This window comes from Canis lupus, chromosome 3 (assembly GCF_003254725.2).
Source record: "Canis lupus dingo isolate Sandy chromosome 3, ASM325472v2, whole genome shotgun sequence".
NCBI classification, from domain to species: domain Eukaryota; kingdom Metazoa; phylum Chordata; class Mammalia; order Carnivora; family Canidae; genus Canis; species Canis lupus.
In genome coordinates, this window is record NC_064245.1 from 25,122,284 (window position 1) to 25,145,551 (window position 23,268).

Here is a 23,268-nt window from a genome sequence, read left to right on the forward strand (position 1 = left end):
TTTCCACAGCACAGGAGATGTGTGTTGTGTTTTGTCTGATGCTTGCCTGTTCAATAATGCCCTCTCCCTTGCTAAAATTTGCATTCGCCATGCAGCTTCAGGAAGTCCCTCATGCTACCTGCTGCTTCTCCCATCTCAGAACACTGATCCCCAAACCTCAAATTGTGTTTATGCTTGCTTCGAATGATTGACTTGTCTTTCCACAACATTGGAAAGTGGCTGTTTTTTCAAAGACTGAAATACAAAGTTTGGTATATAACATTGTATAAATTCAAGAGCTACATGTTAATTTGATACATTTATGTATGGTAGTGAGACAGGCTGCCCTTGGTTTCTATTCCAGTGCTTACTAGAGCATGTAGTTGCACAGGTATTAGTTATGTCCTTCTCGAAGGCTGACCAGATGCTTTTGGATGGATATAACTGACCCAACCCAGGAGACCTCTGGGTCCTGCCCACCTGGCCTGAACCACAAGAGGCCACCAAGGATCACAGTTCCATCCCCACAGTCAGCACTGGGTCAGCCATGGTACAGGGAGCGAGGAGGTGCTGCCTGGCCTTGCAGGAGGGAAGAGGCAGGGGCAGGGCTAGAAGATGGTGGAAGGGATACCCACCCACACCTCTACAGTGTGTCATTTACTGCTCTGATGAGATCTCAGCCGAACCTGTAGAGACACACCTGGGAGTTAAGATACCTTGTGACAGTGGCTCGCACTTGTCTGCTGGGTGCACCCTGGACACCTGTAGCTAAGAGACTGACAGATGGACACCTAAATCCACCTCCGATGCCTCAAACCCCAAAGTTCTTGAAACTGATCTGTCTCCTTATGCCTCATTCTGCCTCCTGTGTATTCCTCTTACCCATTCCCCCCCACCTTGTGACTGATGCTGTCCCTTCTTGGGTCCAGCATGAAGTGTGTGTCCAGCCCTGTGCTGTGCCTGACTGCATGGAGGCTGTAGGGTGAGAGAAATGAGACACTAACCATGGGTGCAAAATTTAAGCAAAGTCCCAGCAGATTTTTCCTATAGAAACAAAAGCTAATTCTAAAATGTTTATCAAAAGGCAAAGGAACTAGAGTAAATACTGAAAATGAAGAATAAAGGGTGAAGGAACCACAAAACTTGATTTTATGATTTATAGCTACAGTAATCAAGACGGTGTGGTATTGAAGGGGGGTAGAGACATCAAAAAAATATAAACAGACCTACATAGGTAAGAACTGATTTTTGACAAAGGTACAAAAGCAGTTTAATGGAGGAAGGATAGAGGACAGTTTTTACAATAAAGAGTATGGACTTCAGTTTGCTAAAAGAATGGACCTCAACCTAAATCTCACACCTTATACAGAAATTAACAAAATGGATCATATATCTGCATGTAAAATGTAAAGCTATAAAATTGATAGAAGCAAGCAGAATATCTTCATGACTTCGGTGAAGAGCTCTTGGTACACCAAAAGTACATTACACACACACACAAAAGAAAGCATACATTGGACTTTTTCAAAATTTTACTCTGAAAAGTCTTAGAATGAAAATATAAATCACAGACTGGACAAAAATATTGCAAATCATATATCCAACAACAAACTTCTAATCTCAAAAGTAAGGAAACAAATGGTCCTGTTACAAAACATGAATTTCCAATTTCCTTTGTTTCATTCTAGTAAGATGTCTGGTGGCAGGATTTAGTCATAATGGTCATGGCTATGGAAAACACCTGGAGTCCGTTTCAAGGTTGTCCAAATAGCTAACGTTTCTTTGATGGCTTTGCATAGTCAAGAAAAGAGACTAAGGTCATAAATTATCACATTACTATAAAATTTTCATGAACAGTGGCTTGTATAATCTTTATTTTAATGTATAAAATCTGTTTAAATGGACCATTCAAGTATTAGCTCCCATTTCTTAGGACATTATAGTTGGGGGATTTTCTTAGGTTGTACTGAGCATTCTTAGTTTCTAGCACAATTGCTGTCCATATTATTTGGTAAAGTGATGTTATGTTAGTATGTGAAGAAGATACATGGATTTTAAACCTTATTATCATAATAATGTGACCATAGGAGTTCTAGACCAAAGCATTAAAACATTAAAATTGTATGTTTTAAGCATAAATTGTCTCATAGGAGAAAGTCGTTTTTAGAGTGACACATTTGAAGGGATTCATGAGGGGATCCCTGGGTGGCTCAGCGGTTTAGCGCCTGCCTTTGGCCCAGGGCGCGATCCTGGAGTCCCAGGATCAAGTCCCACGTCAGGCTCCCAGCATGGAGCCTGCTTCTTTCTCTCTCTCTCTCATAAATAAATAAATAGATAAATCGTTAAAAAAAAAAAAAAAATGAAGGGATTCATGAGCCACAGATAACTAACATTTCCAAATATGCACATGCACAGTCGTCACCTCATTCAGGTTGTTACGCCTTTAATATATGGTGTATATCTTCAAAAACGAGGGGGCCCCTCACACACGGAATATTGGAACTTCAGCCAGACCTGATGAGCACCATCAAAATCCCTTAACATAATTCTTCCCAGACAATCTGAAGCTTTCAAATAGCAATTCCAGTGCCAAGGAGAGCTGCTCTTCAGGAGGGAGAAGAGGAAATCACGGCCCCAGATCACCCCTTCACATCTTCCAGAAAAATACTTTCCACAGGTCCTTACCAGTGATCTTGATTATTTGTGGTAATAAGTTATTGACATGAATTCTGTTCTTTATTCACAATGAGTTTTGTTTTGTTTTGTCGTTTTTGTTTTTTTTTTTAAGTCTAGCTTTCTAAAATCTTTTTTGCTTTGGTTAATTAGAAACAGAACAGGGGTCAAGTTACCTGGTTGGGCTAAAAGTGTAGGACATATTGAACATGCCCAAATTTTCAAAAAAAGGGTAGATGCTAATGAAAATATTATGCTTCCTTACCTCTTTTACCAATCAGCTAATGCTTAAATCTACACAATAGTGGGGAAAGCAAGGCACATTTTAAATAGTATTTCATTTCAATCACAGCTGAGAACAGTTGAGAGAAACATTACTTATTGAAACATACCATTAACACCTTTGGAAACAGTGACATGAAATAGGTTGTTTTGTCATATCTTTTTTTTCCCCATCAGCTTTGTGACTTTATCCAGACTTAAAAGTCTTTATACCTTTTCCTATATAATTTGACAGGTGCTCTGGTTTGTGTGTATTGGCAGGTAAGTAGGACCACTTTCCCCCTCTTTAGGTTCCTAGTAGGTTCCATTTTTTTTCCCAATCTTTTTATTTTTTAAAGATTTTCTTTCTTTATTCATGAGAGATAGAAAGAGGCAGAGACATAGGCAGAGGGAGAAGCAGGCTCCCTAGGGGGAGCCCAATACGGGACTCGATCCCAGGACCCCAGGATCACACCCTGAGCCAAAGGCAGACGCTCAACTGCTGAGCCACCCAGGCGTCCTTGACCAAGATTCTTGATCTAGGATTTGTCTCTTAGATTTTAAATAGTCTAGGGACCTCCTGCGACTGTATGCAGAATTTCCTCCCCCCCCCCCCCCCCAACACACACACTTTTTTAGAGAGAGGCTGCATATGTGTGCACACCTGGGGGGCAGGGACAGTGAGAGGCAGACAGAGAGGGGGAGAGACGATCTTAAACAGGCTCCACACCCAGCACGGAGCCTGAGATGGGGCTTGATCTCACAACCCTGAGATCATGACAAGGTGAAATCAAGAGTAGGATGCTTAACCAACTGAGTACCCAGGTGCCCCATGTATGCAGAATTTTCTGATATATATCAGCGATATGTGTGTGTGCGCATAAACACTTCCACATATATGGCACACACATTTTTCTGAAAATAGGTTCTATATATTTTCAGACTTTTAAAGGGGTCCCTTCACAAGAAACTAGACATTGTTTAAATCTATAAAACTAGATTTGGCCACATATTACCTAACTGTCCATTTTAATCACAGCTGAGAAGAGTCACAAGAAGTTGTCTATGGTTTAACATCATTTAAGAGATGTCTCCAATGTGGTGAAGATCTGTGGATGGATCATCCAGTCTGCAGCACCTGCAAAATGTACATTTCACATTCTACTTTGATGTCAGCTGGAACAGAGGGCCATTTTAGAAGAAAGTTGCCCCATGTCACTGGCAAAGGTATAATCAGAAAGAGGGTGCAAAGCTCCACCTCAGGGGTTGAAGCAAGTGGAGGACCAGAACTCAAATGTTTTAACATCTAAGACTGGAGTAAAACTTGTCAGAATAGATCAAATGAAAAATGTTTAGCATGCACCTGTAAAAACAAATGACATAATGTCTGCAATTTTCTTTAAAATATTTATGCAAATATAAAGTTAAGGCTAAATGAAGCAAACATGGCAAAAATCTTGGTAATTACGGATTCTGATGTATAAGTATGTGAGTTCATTATATTATTTTCTTTACCTTTGAGTACATATAAGATTTTCCATAACATTTTTTTATATTACATACATATCCTAATTGTTTAACTCTATGCTTTCTGGTTTTACCAGAACCAACGTATGGACGGTCAGCTCTGATAGGAAAAAAACGAAGATTTTTTGGGGCAATAAAATGGACAATAAAGAATCTGGAAAAACAACCCCAGCAGCACTGAGAAATGCATAGCATATTGAGAAGAAACAAAGCTGGGAGTCCATGCACATTTTAGCAGGAAATGAAGAGAAAAATGATCGATTCTGTAATAAAAGCAAAGGAAAACAAAATTATTTTCAGAGAGTTTAGGAAATGGTAAAATACAGAATACTTCTGGGATATAAATCAGTATAGCCTTACTGGTGAACAGTTTAGGGACATGAATCAAAAGCCTTAAGACACTCCGTATCCTTTGATCAGTTCATTCCCTTAGTAACAGTACAACCTAAAGAAACCAAATGTAAGCAACTGTTCCTGCACACATTTCTCACTTCCATTCTGAAAGCGCTCTGAGGAAGGGGCTGTGTCTATCTTGCCACACAGGAGGTTAAATGCTCAATGAATGTATATTAATTAAACAGTGAGGAATTAGAAACAACCTAAAAGTCCAACAATAGGATTATTTGGGACATTTTTTAAAAAGATTTTATTTATTTATTCATGAAAGACACAGAGAAAGGCAGAGACACAACACAGGCAGAGGGAGAAGCAGGCTCCATGCAGGGAGCCCGACGCGGAACTCGATCTCGGGACCTCAGGCTCACGCCCTGGGCTGAAGGCAGACGCTCAACCGCTGAGCCACCCAAGGATCCCAAGGGACATTTTGATATAGAAGATTACTAGTCATTTTAAGTTGTTTTTTCAAAGAGCCACATGACATGGGAGAATGTTGCCAATATAATATTAAATGCAAAAAATCATAATGTAAAACCATATATGGAATGATCCTAATTAAATATATATTTAAACTAGTATGAAGAAATACATCAAAAGTTAACTGCAGTTATCCATGGGTGATTTACACTTAAGCACATTTAAAATTTTCTCCTTCAAGTGTTTCTGTGGCTTCCAAGTTATCTATGAGGACTAAAATCTTTTCTAAAAGTGAATTTTAGGGACACCTGGATGGCTCGGCAGTTGAGCATCTGCCTTCAGCCCATGGTATGGTCCAGGGATTGGTCCCATCCGCATCGGGCTCCCTGCATAGAGCCTGCCTCTCTCTGTGTCTCTCATGAATAAATTAAAAAAAATCTTTTTTGTTTTTAAAGTGAATTTTGGTTTCACAGTCTACAGCTAGTTAAGTGTAGCATTACAAAAAGCCAACATCTTTGCCTTCCTCTAATGCAAGTTCCCACTCTCCACTCTCTGAGGTGGCCTCTCTTACAAATTGTGTGTGTCCTAGGTCATGTTTAATGTTTCTACATACATATACTGCATATGTACTCTAGAAAATGGGTGGTATTGGTGTACTTTTTATATAAATAGTGTTAAGTTGCATGCATATTTATCATCAAGTTTCTGTTTTCTGTTTTAACTCAACAACCTATTTATGAGAGCTGCCTGTGTGGGGGGACTGGATGGAGTCATTCCCCTGAACTGCCGTAGAGCATCACATCTGAGTTAGCCATTTCTCTGTTAATAAGCAGGTACGGGCCTGGCTATTCTCTCTGAATCTATTAAAGAAAACGATGGAGGAGACCACATCCCACTTCTCGGCTGGTGTCAGGAAAAGAAATCATCTCAAAGGAAAGAGTGGGCCACAGTTCCCAAAAGAGGGAAACCACGTCCAGTTCCTGGTGCCGGCAGAAAGCCCAGCAGAGCCTTCCCCTGTGCTCAGGAGTCAGCCACATATACAGACATTCTGCCGAGATGGAGTATTAGCACGTGCCGGGCACCATGCTAAAGATGAAGATCTCGCACACGTGTGCAAGTCACGATGCACGAAAGGTGGCAGAGGCACTGACCTGTGATCTCCAGGTTAACCTATCAGGATATGCTTACTTACATTTTTGCCTCGGGTTTAACAGTGATGTCTGGGTATTTGAAAACCTTCAAAGTAACCCAAGAAATCATAATGCAGCCACAGGTTTTATTTACTCTCGTGTAAAGTATATTTCAGTGTAGGAAAAAATGTGAGTTTCCAGTTTGTTTTTAATAATTTACAAATGGGACATGGTGAGCTCTAAAATCACTTTCAGTTTTCACAGTACTTGCAATAAGGCGCTTTTACCACTAGGTGATGCTATTGACAACACAAAAGGTAAAAGCAAAGCCTGGAGTAGGGCTTGACAACACTACAGCGTTTAAGAATAAAAACGTGAAAGCACTTTTACAGACAAGTCCTATAAAAAGACCTATGTGCATAATTAAGTATCTCAGTTGCCATGGGCACACCAGTAGTTCAGTACTGCCTATATCCTTCCAGAATAACCTTCAGCAACTTACTGGTCAGCAGTAGAAGGGGCAATCCAAGGGTCCTAGAGTTGGAAGGGAGCTTATTTATCCATCAGTTTTCAAATCCCTGTTCCCTGAAGTTAGAAATATATTTACATCACCACTTAGCATGCATGCATGCAAATACGCACACACCCATATAGATTTTATATGTATGAAACCAAAGTCGTCTCAGAAAACAGTAATATCCTTACCATGTGCTTTTTTTCTCATGTATTTGTAAAATAATAGAACATACACATATTGTTCTCTGCCCCCCAGTTCCCGGTACAGAGCTCCTAAAATCCTTATAATTTCCCACATAATAAGAGCATGGGAGGAGCATCTCTTCCAATATCTGGCCTTTGATTCTGGTTCCTGACACAGAGTTCCTAAATCCCTTGGAATTTCCTGGATGACAGGAGTGTCTTTTGTTCTAAGGAGGTGACTTTTGGTGACTTTGGTGGGTTCTTGGATAGTTTCAGGATGGGGGCTGATCACCAGATAGATCTAGCTCTGATTAGAAGCTTGGGACTTTCAGGCCTATCCTCCATCCTCTGGGAGCGGGGGGTGGGCAGCTAGAAGTAGAGTTAGTGACCATGCATGCCTATGTAACGACACGTCCATCAAATCACCAAAGTATGAGGTCCAGAGAGCTTCCAGGCTGGTGAACACATCCATGTGTCAGGAGGGTGCTGCACCCAACTCCATGGGGACAGAAGCTCTTATGCCTGCCCTATGTAGCTCTTCATTTGGGTATTCATCTGTATTCTTTATCATATCCTTTGTTATTTAATGAAGTGGTAAACATAAGGGTTTACCTAAATACTATGAGCCATTCTAGCAAATTGTTGAACCCAGTGAGGGGGTCATGGTAATCCTGGTTTATAGTCAGTCAGAAATACAGGTGACCACCTGGGACTGGTGACTAGAGTCTTAAAGTCAGGCAGTCTGGTGGGACTGAAGTCTTAAGTTACAGGATTTGATCCTCACTCCATACTGATAGTGTCAGAACTGAACTGAATTGTAGGGCCCCAGCTGGTACTGCAGGATTGTTTGTTGTGTGAAAACCCACACATCTAGAGTCAGAAGTGTTGTGAGTGTAGTAGTATGAGAGTAAAGAAAAGAAGACACACAGGGAATGTTTTCCAAGACATTTTCTATTTCATATATATATATGTCATAAACTAATAACTGGATTTTATTTGATCTCACACACTTCTTTCCATTTAATACAGTAGGAAAGAGAGGCTGAGAGAGGTGGGGTGACTTGCCCCAAGTACCACAGCGAGGACTCAGGGTTTTCAGGACACTGGCAGGTTTTGTTTTGGAAGGCTCTGGGCAAAAATTGAAAAATGTCCTTGGCACACTCCCAACCCTTTCTGTGCTCCTACTTCTACAGCCTGTGGGCCAGAACCCGCTGGTGAAAAAACTGACAAAGTGTAGATGTGATTAGTTATATGCAACTGTCATTTTAAAAATATAGGATCTTTCTAAAATGCAAACGTGATCACTTTACCTCCTCTACTTAAATTACCCCAGTGGCTCTTTCTGGTTTTCTGGCCAAATACAAATTCTCAGTGTGGCAATAAATCTCATCCAGGCCTGGCCCCGGTCCTGCTAGCCAACCTCACTCTTTATCACTTCCCATGCATTTTCAAGGACTTTCCTGCATTCTTGACCTGGTTAAATCCTAAGTTTTTCATACTCCACTCACATTCCTCTTCTACAACCTTCTCGGGCCCTTGCTTTGCACGTCTTTGCCACAGCACACATCGTCTGTCCCTGAATCTTCTAGTCTGTCTTTTCCACTGGCCTGTGGTTCTTAAGAGCCAGGGTCATGTCTTTCCACTTGTCATACCTGGCAGCTAGCCTAGGGCTCAGTATATAAGAGGAACTTAATAGGTATCTGCTGGAGTAAATATCTGCATATTCTTACTCTCACATTTTAATGGGGGGGGGGGGCGGCAACCCAACTCACTGGAATATCAGCTCTCTGAATTATGTAAGAGCTGGTTTTAACAATGCAGACCTCCATTTTCTCATATCTTGAGAGTATGACTAACTGTATCTATCTCAGGAAAAATGGATGCAAAAGCCCAGTTTCAACTTCCTTTTTTTTCTCTTCATTCTAATACAACTGTGTTAGGAGGATGTTTTTTAGCCCTCAAAGTGTAGGCTAGTACCAAATGATCAAAACAGCCTCTGGTCACCCACTCAAATCCCCAGACTGAGAGCCTTCCCTGGATCCCATACGAGAGGCAGACAGCAACTCTTCTGTGCGCGCCGCCTTGCAACATACCCCCAAAAAGTGGGTCAGTGAGTTACTTACTACCCATCGTTAAGGAGGGGAAGAAATTAAGAGTGAAAGGAAGACAATTAAATGCCAATGTGACCAAGTATAGTAAGTAATGAAAGGCCAAGTTGACCAGTGGGGGCTGTGGTGGTCAGAGATGGCTTTGTAAGAGTGAATTATATAGATTAGGTGAGAATTGAGTAGAGAGATAAAGAAGGAAGCATATCCTTCCTATCCACAGTCAGATAAGGATGTGAGCAGAGAAGACTTGCCTGATCAGAGGCCCATTTGTGTTGGGAGGAGTCGGGCCTGAAATGAGGTGGAAGGGGGAAGGCATGCTGGCACTGGGCAGGACAGGGGCCAATTATCCCTTATCATCCTTGTCCCATGTGGCATTGTGTTGGTCATGAAGCTCATTCCGGTTGACTTACCATTTTGATCTCCTCCCTGCTCTTCTTGTTAGGTAAGTGAGATGAATATTAATGGACTTTTTAAACACAGAAAAATGGTAAAAGATCTGGGTGGCTCAGTTGGTTAAGCGACTGCCTTCAGCTCAGGTCATGATCTCAGGGTCCTGGGATGGAGCCCTGCAGCTTCATAGTTGGGCTTCCTGTTCTGTGAGGAGTCTGCTTCTCCTTCTCCCTCTGCCCTTCCCCCTGCCCATGCACACACATGCTCTCCCCCCCCACCCCCCCGTCTCTCAAATAAATACACTCTTAAAAAAAAAAGAAATGGTAAAAGACTAAAGAAGATTAGGAAAATTAGCCCAAATCACACAGCTAGCAGCTAGCCAAAACTCACAGTCTAGATCTCTACACTTCTATTTCACAGACCCAAGAATTGTAGCTGCTCTCACAAATCACATAACTGAGGACCAAAGAGGTGAAGGGTTTTCCAAGGCTACAGAAAAGCAGAGTTTAGGATATTGGCTGGTAGCAGCTTTACCCAGCTTTAATTCTGATTGAAGGAGTTTTGCATTATATTAACTAGAGAAGAAACCCAGAGGGGAAAATCCTCATATTGCAGAGAAAGAACTGTTACTTCGACAAAACTAAATATTTTCTAATGTTTTACAACTGTTGGGATAACAGTCTGTTAGATAGCTGCATTCTTAAACATGGAAATTTTTATCAACTAAAAATTAAAAGTTTTTTTTAAGTGAAAAATATTCTGAAAAGAAATTGAGCTGCCTGAAGAGAGGGATCTATCTGGGGAGGGAGGTCTCTACAACCTTCAAGAGCTTTGCAGAACTTTTTCTTGCCACTGAAGAATTTTAAGGTCTCCATCAATCAGAGAAAAAAAAAATTAACTTAAAAACACCACCACCGGGATCCCTGGGTGGCGCAGCGGTTTGGCGCCTGCCTTTGGCCCAGGGCGCGATTCCTGGAGACCCGGGATCGAATCCCACGTAGGGCTCCCGGTGCACGGAGCCCACTTCTCCCTCTGCCTGTGTCTCTGCCTCTCTCTCTCTGATAGTGATAGTCTGTGTGACTATCATAAATAAAAATTTTTTTAAAAAGTTATAAAAAACAAAACAAAACACCACCACCAACACCAAAACAAAAAACCTACACACTGTCCCTACAGTGACTGACTACTATCATCGCAGAATCTGTTAGCAAAGGATAACTATTATTTCCAGACGAGTACATCATCCAGATGACACATTATTATAATTTATTTAGTTTTTTTTTTACCCCAGAAATGACATGGTCTGAGAAATGACTTGCTGAGAAATCTGTGTTTACATTAGGGAGAGTGGGGTGGGGGGAAAATCCCTGCAGAAGTTGAAAAGATGTTAAGTGGTAAATACCAAAATGCCCAGCAAGCATGTAAGCAGGCTCTCATCCCAGCATGAATATGTGCAGCTCAGCATTTTAAAATTTACTTTTAGCTTTTCTAGCAGTTTGAATTAACCCATTCTCTACTTCTGCTCCCTGTGTGAGAGCCCAGCCCTGAACCTACAGACTAAAAGTGTGGGCTCAGTCTTCAGCGATTGGTCAGCAGATAATCCCCTCACCCTGACTGCTTCCTCCGAATGGGCTGCCTCGTGAACAAATGTCTCCTGGATGTTCTTAACAACCAGGAGGCCCAGGGCAATGCCCAGACAAACGTTAGGAAGGAAGTCCAGCTATTTGGAGCTCTACACAGAATTGGAAAAGGCCTGTTGGGAGACCAAACCAATTGAGATAAATGCCACACTAAATGTCTGTACATCCAGACCAGAGGTTCTCCAGAAGCAATTATGTCAAAACCACCCCAGATAAGCTGTTTTAGGAGATGGACCCCAGCATCTGCAATCATAAAAGATCCTCAGGTGACCCTAAAGTACATCCCTCTTCACAGACACTAATCTAGATTCTCTAAAGAGGCAATTACATTTTTGTCTTAATTTCAGCCCCTGGCAAGATAAAATGAAAAACAAAGCAAGCAACTCCAAACCAAAAATTCTTCCAGATTAGGGTTTCAGCATATCAGTTACTGCAGACATTTGCTTCCAATGGAAAAATAAATCCATGTCGAAATCTTGGTGAGTTGAACTACTGCGCGTTATTTGTCCGATTAATCAGGCAGGGCTGGCCAGGTACAGTTCTGGTGTTCTTCACGCCTCAATTTCTAGGTTCTTTGGCTCAATAGAAGAAAGTGAAGAACAAGAACAAAAGCCAAGAGAATAAAAGAGGGTTACCTGAACAGTACAGACTTATTTCAAGAATAACAATCCTGAAGTAAAGTCATCCACTCCTGCAAATGGGTTTGCATTATTAGTGCAAAGTCCAATATGCTTCCTCAATGCTTGGTCACTGGTTGGTTGGAAACTTAAACAAACGGTCCATATTCAGCCTATTAAAGATGAAAGAAGACTTAATATTTGATGGGGCCAGTAGGGCCCCCAAGTGCAAGAGAGACAACAGGATCTTTATAATAGCAAAACATGCAGCGCAGACTTCCCTTTTACCTCGGTCAATTCACATTCCCTTCATCCTGAGAAGCTGTTCTGGCATAACTCAGAGGTAGGTTTAGCCCAACAACTGGCCCTACAACACTCAGCCATGATGTGATGTAGTTGACACTCCTAGGAAACAAGTGAAAATACAGGCAATTCTAATGTTTCATTGAGGTGGAGGAGGAGTAGAAAATCATTAACAACAGAAGAGAAGAACTGTCTTCGAAGACATGTGCCCACCATGTGGAATCCCAGCATTTCCAAGTGTCAGCTCCATTGCCTGACACGGACTTGAGATCCAAGGAGACTGAGGTAGCGAAAGGGGGAGTTAAAGGGCATTGAGGCTCCTAACTCCTCTTGATGATTCCAATTTTACACTTAAAATTTATAGCATTGGCTAAGGTAGTGGAGTGTGGTGGTTAAGAGCACGGCTCTAGAGGCAAAAACGCCCGGGTTAAAACCCCAGTTCTACCACTTAGAACTAGTTGTGTGAACTTGGCCAAGTCATTTAACCTCCCTGTGCTTTAGCTTTCTCCTCTGTAAACTGGGTAAAATAATGGAACTTAGCTTATGGGGTGTTATAAAAATCCAATGTCATTAATTATCTAAAATACTTAGAACAGTGCCTAGCACACAGGAAAAATCAATAAATGTTAGCCATTACTATTATTACAAAAAATATTTCTTTTTTAGCTTAGCTTTTAGAGTCACATAAAAAGATTTACACTTTTAAAATAAGAGTAAAAGCCAATGTATCTTGATGGTGTTTCTTACCTATTGATTTTTCGAGAATTCTTTAACACAGGAGTCATGAATTCATTCGTCTTGCAGGGATGAAGTACAAAAAAGGGTTGTCCAAGTATTGGATGCTCCTGTAAGAATCAGAGTTGGTCCCGGAGTGCCAGTGTGAATTACTTCGAAAAAGTTAAAACACACAATCTGGTTTGTTAAAATAAAAGTTTGTTTTAAATTCCAAGTTACTAAATTAAGAGACAGATCAATTTCGGTTTTGAAATATAATTCATAATCCAAACATGAGAACAAGCTGGAGGAGTCATGGATTAATACAGCCTTACAATCAAGTGCAAGGGGCACGAGGTTTTGTTTACACACTACGAACTATAGATACATTTTCAGTTCTAACTCTTTGTCAACTAGTGTTTCTCTTCAGCTGAGAATCATTCTCCAGTTTTTCCTCAAGGATGTCTGTGAAGCTCGGACACCTGACCATCGGAACAACACACTTCATTCACCTCTTTGTAAGAGGACCAAAATCTTCCACACATTTTTCTACACGAACTTTGCCAACAAGTTGCCTGTTTCAAGCCTGAGTGTGGCGCCAGCAGGCTCACGGGGTAGAATGGCGGGGGGAGCAGGAGCACGGCTGGCATTATTTAAATCGCTGTCCTTCTGTCTGTCCATCTCTCTGAGTTTCTTTGTTCATCTGGGTTGTTTTTCTTTTTTTTAAGATTTTATTATTTATTTGAGAGACAGAGACGGGGAGTGAGAGAGAGGATGAATGAGGAGGAGGGACAGAAGCAGGCTCCCCGCTGAGCAGGGCCCGCTGATGAGGAGGGGGAGGAGGGGGGACTCAACCCCAGGACCCTGGGATCACACCCCAAGCTGAGGGCAGACCTTTAACTGAGCCACCCACGTGCCCCTGTTTACCTGCTTTGATCATTTGGTCTTTCTCAGGCTCATAGGGCCATCTCTGTAAGTGAGAAGCCCATTCGATGGGAAGGGTGAGCAGGAGAGAACATGGGCAGAGGGAGAAGCGGGCTCCCCGCTGAGCGGCGGCGCTGACGCCAGGCCCCGGATCACGCGGAGCCGCAGGCAGACGCTTAAGCAATTTAGCCACCAGGCGCCCTCCGTGGCCTTAATGAGAGAATGGCCACAGGGCAGTGCTGGTCAGGCTGCTGCCAGGGCGGGAGATGCACCTCATTTGGCAAACAACGGGGAGCCCCGGGAGGTTTCTATGCAGTGCGTGACCTAGCATGAACTGTACCAAAACAAAAACAGTTATTATTATTATTTTTAAATACTTTATTTTTCTCACGAGAGACACAGAGGGAGAGGCAGAGACATAGGCATGGGGAGGAGCAGGCTCCTTGCTGGGAGCCTGAAGCAGGACTCCATCCCAGGACCCTGGGAGCCAAAGGCAGGCGCTTAACCACTGAGCCACCCAGGCGTCCCCTAAAACAATTATTGGACAATAAATTATTGACTGTTAACATCGTGGATTCGCCATTATGCCAAAGACTGCAACCTCAAATATTGTTATGGTTTAAATGTTTGCGTCCCCCAAATTCGTACGTTGAAATCCTAATATTAGCCCAGTGTGATGGTATCACAGGAGGTGGGGCCTTTGGGAGGTGATCAGGTCATGAGGGTAGAGCCTCGTGTTTGAGATTTAGGACTTTATAAGAGAGACCCCCAAACGCTAGCTTACCCCTCTCTGCCACGTGAGGACACAAGAAGTGTGCGACCTGAAAGAGGGCCCTCGGGAGAACAGCCTGGTACCCTGATCTCAGACTTCAGAATTGTGAGAAATAAACGACTGTTGTCTATAAACTACCCAATCTGTGGGAGTTTGTTACGGCTGCCCAAGCAATCTAAGACAAATATCTACAAAAACGGCGCAGGTGACCTGAAGTAAGGAAGTCAGTTCAATACACCAGCAGGTGAAAGGGACTGTGGGCAAATGGAGAGTGCTCCCAGCCAAGGCTATGCTTGCTACTCTGCTCCAGCCAACTGTGCCATGTGGGAATGCAGGTTCAGTGTGCCAGGTCCTTCCCATTTGTCAAAATAGCCTAGGAATCCAGATTTTTATGTAAAACCTCCTAAATTTAAATTTTGGCACTTAAAAAAAAATCATAGAATGGGCCAAATAAAACAAGCCTGTTGGCTGGATTTGGACGAGGGGCCTAGCTTCTTGTCTTGGCTGCTTCTCCTTTTCTCAGCCAGTCCAAGGAGAAGCTGAACTCAGAGCATCCCTGGAAAGAATTACATGTGGTTGTTGCTGATAACTCTACCCTCCAACCCCAAAACACTCACGTCTGTGTGCATGTGTACAAACCTACTCACAGGAAATCAGAGGCACCTCCGCTGTGTATTGGAGACACTGAGTGTGGAGATTTGTGGGTGCAAATCTATGCTGAGGGTTCAGGTATCCGCTGGGTGTGGGTGGGTGTATGTCTCCCAAGTGTCACCTGTAGAGTCTGCTCAGGGGCCTGACTCTTAGCGCAGAGCCTGAGCTCCCTTCATTCCTGCTCTTTCTCTACTGTTCCCTCCCATCCCTAAGCAGACCCTGAGGTCACAGCCCAAATGTGTTTGCTTGAAGCAAGTCCTCCTGTCCAGCTTGATTGTGGCTCCCCTTGCCTGCCTTCAACTAGTATTTATTAATTCAACACTTATCTATTGATCATCTCTTACGTGTCTGCCAGGAACAGTTCTGGATATAGTAACAGAGATCACTATATCTCAAAGATAAAGCCCCTGATCCCATGGAACCTACGTGCCAGTACAGGAAGTAGCCAATAAATACACAGAACAAATAAAGAAATAAGATAATCCAAATAATAGTAAGTGCCATGAATAACATAAAAAGGGTCCCTTGATTTTGAGAGCATTTGGAACCCAAAAACTCCTTGTTGTTGTTAAATAAATCCCTTAAGGATGTTGTTAATCATGACCACTCTTCTAGCAATGTGTCAGAAGCACCCATAATCACTTCCACGGTTAAACTGTGGATGGCCAACTCCCAATGCTTTCTCAAATGTAACAGCTTCTCTCAGTGGTGGCAAATTAACCAAACCATTAATTACTTTTCAAATACAGATAGAAAATTAATTTTTAAAATATCCCCACATCCTTGTTTCTAAATATATAAGACTACTGAATACAGGTCTTGAGTTATCACGCATATAATAGTGATTATACAATGTAGAAAAGTAAAAGGTTTCCCCGATGTGATTAGAATTCACATATTCTCTCATTCACTCACTTGGCAAATATTAAGTCTTCTTGTCTGATAATTTTGTAATGATTTAACACTAACTGAAGGCAAAAGGATCCATAGTTTTGAAATGTGGCCAGGGGTGCCTGGGGAGCTCGGTCAGTTAAGCATCTGCCTTCGGCTCAGGTCATGATCCCGGGGTCCTGGGATGGAGCCCCTCATCATCATGGTCATCGGGCCCCCTGCTCAGCGGAGGGCCTGCTTCTCCCTCTCCCTCTGCTGTTCCCAGCTTGTCCTCTCTCTCTCTCTCTCTCTAGTAAATAAAAAAAAAACTTTAAGTCAATAAATAAATAAGCAAAATAAATGTAGTTAATCTTAGGGATACCTTAATGCTGCAGGAGTGCGAGAACTCAAAGTTAGCCTTGTGACCTGAGCCAATACCTGAGCCAATCAATTTATATTCAGAGCAAGGTGGAGAATTTACAAATAATTTGAGGCACCTGATCAGTGTAGACAATCAATCTGGATAGTACTTTCCAAAAGCCCTTTTCTGCAATGGAGATTTTTTAAGGCTCGTGCGATCAGGAAAGATTATCCGTGGTTTCCACTTTCTCCCTGAGACAGCCAGAATCAGAGATGAAAGCCGTCTTTCATTTTTAGTTTAGGAATTATGTGCTGGAGTTCAAAAAAAAAAATCTAAAATCCTACACCTTATTTGTTTAACATACCATTTTCAGAAATGGAAGAACATCAAAACTGTCAGGATCTTTTTAGTGACATTTCTTAGATCAATTCAGAAGGTAAATTTGTGTGAAAGTGCTACCATCTGCTGTCAGTACTAATGAACTGATGCAAATCTGCACCGAGAAAAATGTCAGTGTGGAAATACATGCAGCCAATGAACTGTGTTAGGCTTACAACTCAATAAACACTTCTACTGGAACAAAGTTCTGCTAAATGGTTTTCCGTGAAAATAGAAATGATGGGTCAGATTTCTATCTCTGTAACTCCAGAGGAGTTATATAGGCACATTCTCCTATGAAATTTAATTTAGCAATGGTTAAATGTCTCATAAAATAAGTCTGACATGAATGCTGTGAATTGGTTTCAGAACTATTAGATATGACTATCACAAGGAAATGATAATACTGCACCTTCATTCTTACATCTAATAAAGGGGATGAATTTCTTGGTTCGTTTCTTAATTTTCCTGGCTCTACATACAGGAGGGCACAAATATAATTTCACATACTAAGCTTTCAGCCAGTTTCATATTCCAGACTGATCAAATTTGCCTTCCACTCGGGGCACATTCCTTAGAAATGGAGAGGGATATTTCCCTAAGCCTGCTTCCTCAAACAGGGAAAGGAAAAAGGCTATTGAACATCTACAGTATGAGACACTGTACAAGTGCTCTGCATGGGGTCATCTACCCAAATAATTCTTTGAGGAAGGCTTCCTTTTTGCCACTTTGGAGAACAGGTTCAAAAGGGTTATGCTTAAAGGCCCCCATGTAGTGAGGGGTGACGCAGCTCCCAGGTCCAGGCTTACACCGCACCTCCTCACCCCAATGACCAGAGGTGGCATCAAGGACGTTTAATCCTTTCTAGTCTATCTTTTAAAAAATCTATTTATTTTTATTTCAAAATAATGTATTTTCATAAAAAGTAGAAGGGCAATACAAAGAGAGAGCTCAGAAAATACAGAGAAGAATGAAGAGTAAAAGCAAGATAACCTAGAATTGCCCGACTCAGATTGAATCACTATTTGGTGAACTTCAAACTTTTGCAGGTACACACATGTAGTCTTCTATTGCTTTTTACTCACTGAAGAGAGTTATTTATCGAGTGCCTACTGCATGCCACTCCCTGCCATATGTTTTTTGTTAGTGTTCTTGAAGTTTCTTTGTCTTCTGTCTTATGGATTTCTGTTACTTAATTTTATTTTTGCCCTACATATAATTTTGTTTGGATTTATTTTGTTGTTCTTAATTTTTAAATGTTCCATGGGTGTTTAAGAATATGTATAAAGAATATCTAGGGACACCTGGCTCAGTCAGCTAAGCATCTGCCTTCAGCTCAGGTCATGATCCCAGGGTCCTGAGATCGAGCCCCACATCCGGGTCCCTGCTCATCGAGGAGCCTGCTTCTTCCTCTCCCCCCAACTTGTGCTATTTTAGTTGCTAACTCTGTCTCCCTCCCTCCCTCTCTCTCAAATAAATAAATAAAATCTTAAAAAAAAAAAAAAGAATATGTAATCACGAGGTGTTGGCTAGAGTGCTTCCCAGGTGTCACTAGATCAAGCTAGGTCATCGTGTTGTCCACAGTTTCTAGATTCCTATCCACCTGATCCATGAATTTCTAAAAGAAGCTTAAATCTCCTCTATAGGAGCTGGTTTGTCCATTTCTGTTTGTAGTTTGTCGATTCTTGCTCTATATATCCTGAAGCTGCTTTATTTAAATGCAAATATTTTCCTAAGGAATGAACCTTTAATACAAAGTGATCATATTTATCTCTGATCATGCTTTCTGCCCCCCAGAAAGGACTTTAGACAAAAATATAGCTGCACCAGCCTTCTATTTACCTTATGCATTTAAAAGAATTATTTGCCTTTCAATGTGTATCCTCATGTTTGATATGTTTCCTATAAAAATAACATTGGCTGATTTTTAAGAAATCCATCTTTATAATCAATCTCCTAAATGGAGTGTTTATTTCACTTACAGGCTTTATGATTACTGATATCATTTACTTTAATTTTTTCCATCTTATTTTAGACTTTTATTTTGAGAGAGAGAAAAGACAGCGTGTGTGTGCGCAGAGGGGTGGAGGGTGGGGAGGAGCAGAGGGAGAGGCAGAGAAACTGACGCAGACTCCACGCCTAGTGCAGAGCCAGATGCAGGGGTCCATCTCATGACCATGACTCATGACCTGAGCCAAAATCAAGAGTCAGATGCTTAACTGACTGAGCCACCCAGGTGCCCCTTATTTTAGACATTTTCCTTTATTTTTAATGTTTCTTTTGCTTTTCATTTTTCCTTCTCTGTTGCTTTCCTTTGGATTGAGTGTAAGCTCAAGATTTTTCTCATTGTTTTCTCTCTTTCTTTTAATTTGAAATTATCTCATAAACTTTAAGTAAATGTTTTACTTAATAAAATATAGTTACTCAGTATATTTGTTTTTTCCTAAATAATTCAAGTACTCTGGGATGTTTTACTCTGATCACTCCATCCTGATTTCTGTACTACTGTTGTCCAGTATTTCAGTTGTGTCTTTTGTTTTTTAATCCCATAAATGAACTATTATTAAGGTTTTGAACCCAGTGTTTGAGATTTACTCACATTTGACTTTTGCTTCCCATTTTTTCCCTGTAACTCAAAAATTCACTCTGGGGTCATTTTCTTTATCACTGAAGTATGTCCCTCAAAACACCCCTTACTATAGATCTGTAGGTAGTAAATGTCTCATATTGGGTTTTTTTTTAAAGATTTTATTTATTATTTATTCATGAGAGACACACGAGAGAGGCAGAGACATAGGCAGAGGGAGAAGTAGGCTCCCTGCGGGGAGCCTGACGCAGGACTCCATCCCAGGACTCCCAGATAATGACCTGAGCCAAAGGCAGATGCTCAACCACTGAGCCACCTAGGTGCCCCAATGTCTCATACTGATAATGCTTTATCTTGCCCTTATTTTGGAAAAATAAGTTTTTGTAGGTATAAAATTTTAGTTTACAATTATATTCCCTCAGGACTTTGAATATATTATCCCATTTTTCTCCTGGTCTCCTTTTTTTTTCCTGTTTGGAAGCGAACTATCAGGTCTAATTGTCACTAGTTTTAAGATTTTCTCTTTCTCTTTGGTGTTTTACTATATACACGTGTGGATTCCTTTTCATTTATCTTGCTTGGAGTCACTGAACTTCCTGAATCTGAGTATCAGAGTCCTTTCAACAATCCTGGAAAATTCTCAGTTATCAGCTATTTAAATATTCATTCTGTTTCATTCCCTCAAGTTCCTCCTTCTGGAGTTCCTATTAGACATGTATTTGTCGTCTTCTCTCCCTAGCATCTCTTAACCTGTTATATTTACCATGTTTCTCTCAATTTTTGGTACAATGTGTATAATTTCTTTAGAGTCTTTTTCTAACACATTAATGCTTCTTTATATTTGCTTTTTAGGCCTTCTAATTAGATTCTTTCCTTTCTAAAAGTTCTACTTGATTGTTTATTAAATTTGATAGTCTCTTCTTCCTGTATTATACGTCAATATTTTCTTCCATTTTAATAATTATAGTCAACATATTTATTTTGTATTTTTGCACCAAAAATTTTAACATATGAATTTGAGCATCTGATACTACAGTTTGTTGCTTTTGCTAGCTCTCACTTTTAGTGACTTGTTTTAAGTTCTATACTTTTGAAATGGTGACCTATTAGGAGAACTATAAATACAGTAATTCTTTGAGGCCTAGGATTACAAGTGCATTCTTCCAGAGCAGTTTACATATGTTTTTTTCTGATGCCTAGGGGTGGGGAGGGAAAAAGAGGAATTCCAACTCCATACTCAAATGGTCAGGAATTTTCTGGGTCTACATCTTTTACTCTTTTTATATGCTTTTTGCAGAGGAAGACAGAAAGGGTCAAAGGGGTAAGAGGGAAAAAATTAACATATAGAGAATGATAGGGAGGCATGCTATTTTCGACAAGTTGGTGAGAATAGGCTCCTTCACAGAGGTAACATTTGAGCAGAAAGTTGACCAAGTAAAGAGCAAGCCCTGTTAACTCTTTGGGAAATGAGTATTTTCAGCTTGGGAAAAACAAGCGCAAAGACCTTCAGATCCCACGGAGGGACAGTGCTTGGAGTGTTCGAAAAATAGTATGAAGATGAATATGGCCAGGTGAAATGAAGGGCAACAATGGCAACAGTAAGAATGGAGAGGTAAACAAAAGGCAAGATCATGTAAGGCCTTATAAGGCATGGAAAAGATTTGGAGTTTTTTCCTGAGTGTGATGGGGAGACTTTGGGTAGATTTTGAAGAAAGTGACATATTCTGATTTACGTTTAAAATACTAGTCTTGATATTGTAGAAGCAGAAGCAGAAGAGCAGCGATGAGGTGGTGTGTGGCTCAGATGCGATGGTGGCCTGTACTAGATGCTAGTAGTGTGGGTGGGGGAGAATGGTCAGTTCAAGGTTTATTTTGAAAGTAGAGCCAACAAGGTTTGCTAAAGGACTCAATATACTGTATGAGAAAAAAGAAAAAGCCAAGGATGACTCCCAAGTTGAAATGTCTGTTCCTGTTTTCTTTGACTATTTGTCCAATGAGGTTTTGCAGGGGTTTTCTTATTAATGTGTATTAGCTCTTTTGTACCTTTTGAGGACACTAATTCTTTTCATTCACTCAACCATCACTGTGACTCATGCACTGGTTAAAACGTGAGTAATGTAGTGTAGATAAACACCAGCTCCCATAAAAGATGCTGAAATAGTCAAAATACTTTAAATTTCTAGATTGTTCATTGTCTTTAAGTTTTGTTTGTGATGATTTACACGTGGAATGTAATATTAGAAAATGAAATCTATATTGTTTCTTTTATTTCTTTTATCATTTTAATGTTTACAAATCCTATTCTGAATTAGAAAACTAGATATTTACTTGTATTTATGTACAGTTTACCATTAAACTACTTACTGTTCTCCAAACACACTATTTTTCTTACCTCCAAACCTTTGCACACGAGGTTCTGTCTGGGAGACCCTCCCACCCTTCTCACCTACTAATGCCCATTTCTCTCCTACAGATCTCAGCTTTCCTTTAGCCAGTCCTGCATCAGGTCCCTCCCTCTGTATTTCCACTGCACCTCCTGCTCAAGCCTACTGTTTAACTCCACACCATTCTGCACAGGGAATTGACTCTTTATAGGAGTCTTCTGTTACTATACTGTAATTCCTTGAGGGCAGAGGAAGTATTCTGATTACTATTTTAATCTCAGCATCCATAACAGTGCCTTTCACCTAATAGGCACTCAGTAAATACTAGTGGAATTACTGCAGAGACGAATACATGCTACTGTGCCCAAGGAAATTATTGGCACATGCAGCCTGTTCTATAAAGGGGGACATTCGTGTGCAATGCACCAGTGGCCCCTGATGCCACTGTGGGGATGTTAAAGGAAAAGAAACATTTTCTGCCATTGTTACAAAACCAGGGGCAGCACATTCTGTACATTTATTATGAGTCTCCAGATAAGATTAGAATCTCAATATCTGTTTTCCCAAATATTTCTTCCAAAGTGCATCTAAGAACAAAGGAGAGGGTCTAAAGGCATAGTTAGGAATAACTCTCCATGTAAAAACTTGTATCAACTAGGGTGCCTGGGTGGCTCAGTCAGTTGAGTGGCTGACTCTTGATTTTGGCTTAGGTCATGGTCTCAGAGTCCTGGGATCAAGCCTTGTGTCACGTCAGGCTCTGTGCTCAGCGGGAGTCTGCTTCAGGATTCTCTCTCTTCCGCTGCCCCTCCCTCTGCTCACTCTCTCTCTCTCAAATAAATAAATGGATCTTTAAAAAAAAAAACAATTATGCCAACCACGCAATATATTCTAAAATCAATCTATTGGCTTCCATAAAAAATAATATCCTATAACACTACCAAAAAAATTGATGTACCATGCATGATACATATTTTATTTTAAGATTCATTTATTTATTCATGAAAGACACAGAGAAAGAGAGGAAAAGACACAGGCAGAGGGAGAAGCAGGCTCCTTGCAGGGAGCCTGACGCGGGACTCGATCCTGGATCCTGGGATCACACCCTGAGCCGAAGGCAGACGCTCAACCACTGAGCCACCCAGGCATCCATGATACATATTTTAATTCTCTGAGTTGGCCTACCACCACTACACCACAGTATCCCCCTGACACGTGTTAGCCAGACTAAGAAACTAAGAAACACTACTAAAATATATGAAATATATAACAGACTCACGAATTTCTACTTAACTCACACCTATATTCATGCGTTTTTCACAAATGCATTCAATAAATATCACTGAGTACCTATTGTGGGTAAGACTCCATGCTAAACATTCATCCACCTATCCTTCTATCCACCTATTCATTTACTCAAAGCAATATTTATGGAGCACAATTCTGTATGCCGGGCACTGTTCTGGGCACTGGAGATATAAGCATACTCA

At 41.0% G+C, this 23,268-nt stretch overlaps 1 protein-coding gene across 12 annotated transcripts in view; it reads right to left on the reverse strand.

Annotated features, from left to right (window-relative positions):
• Window positions 1-1,493: 1,493 nt before the first annotated feature.
• The window catches only part of ATG10 (autophagy related 10), a 223,732-nt gene continuing 201,957 nt past the window's right edge, over window positions 1,494-23,268 (reverse strand). For 7 of the 12 annotated variants that reach the window (XM_049108304.1, XM_049108305.1, XM_049108308.1 and 4 more), the window contains 2 exons: window positions 12,888-12,985; window positions 12,126-12,242 (listed from right to left, as the gene is read on the reverse strand). In XM_049108304.1, coding sequence (XP_048964261.1) covers window positions 12,930-12,985 — 56 coding nt within the window. In that variant the 3' untranslated portion in view covers window positions 12,126-12,242; window positions 12,888-12,929. Of the gene's footprint in view, window positions 6,969-10,823; window positions 12,011-12,125; window positions 12,243-12,887; window positions 12,986-23,268 lie in introns of those variants that run through there. The other 5 variants (XR_007409750.1, XR_007409748.1, XR_007409749.1 and 2 more) reach the window with 5 other exon arrangements.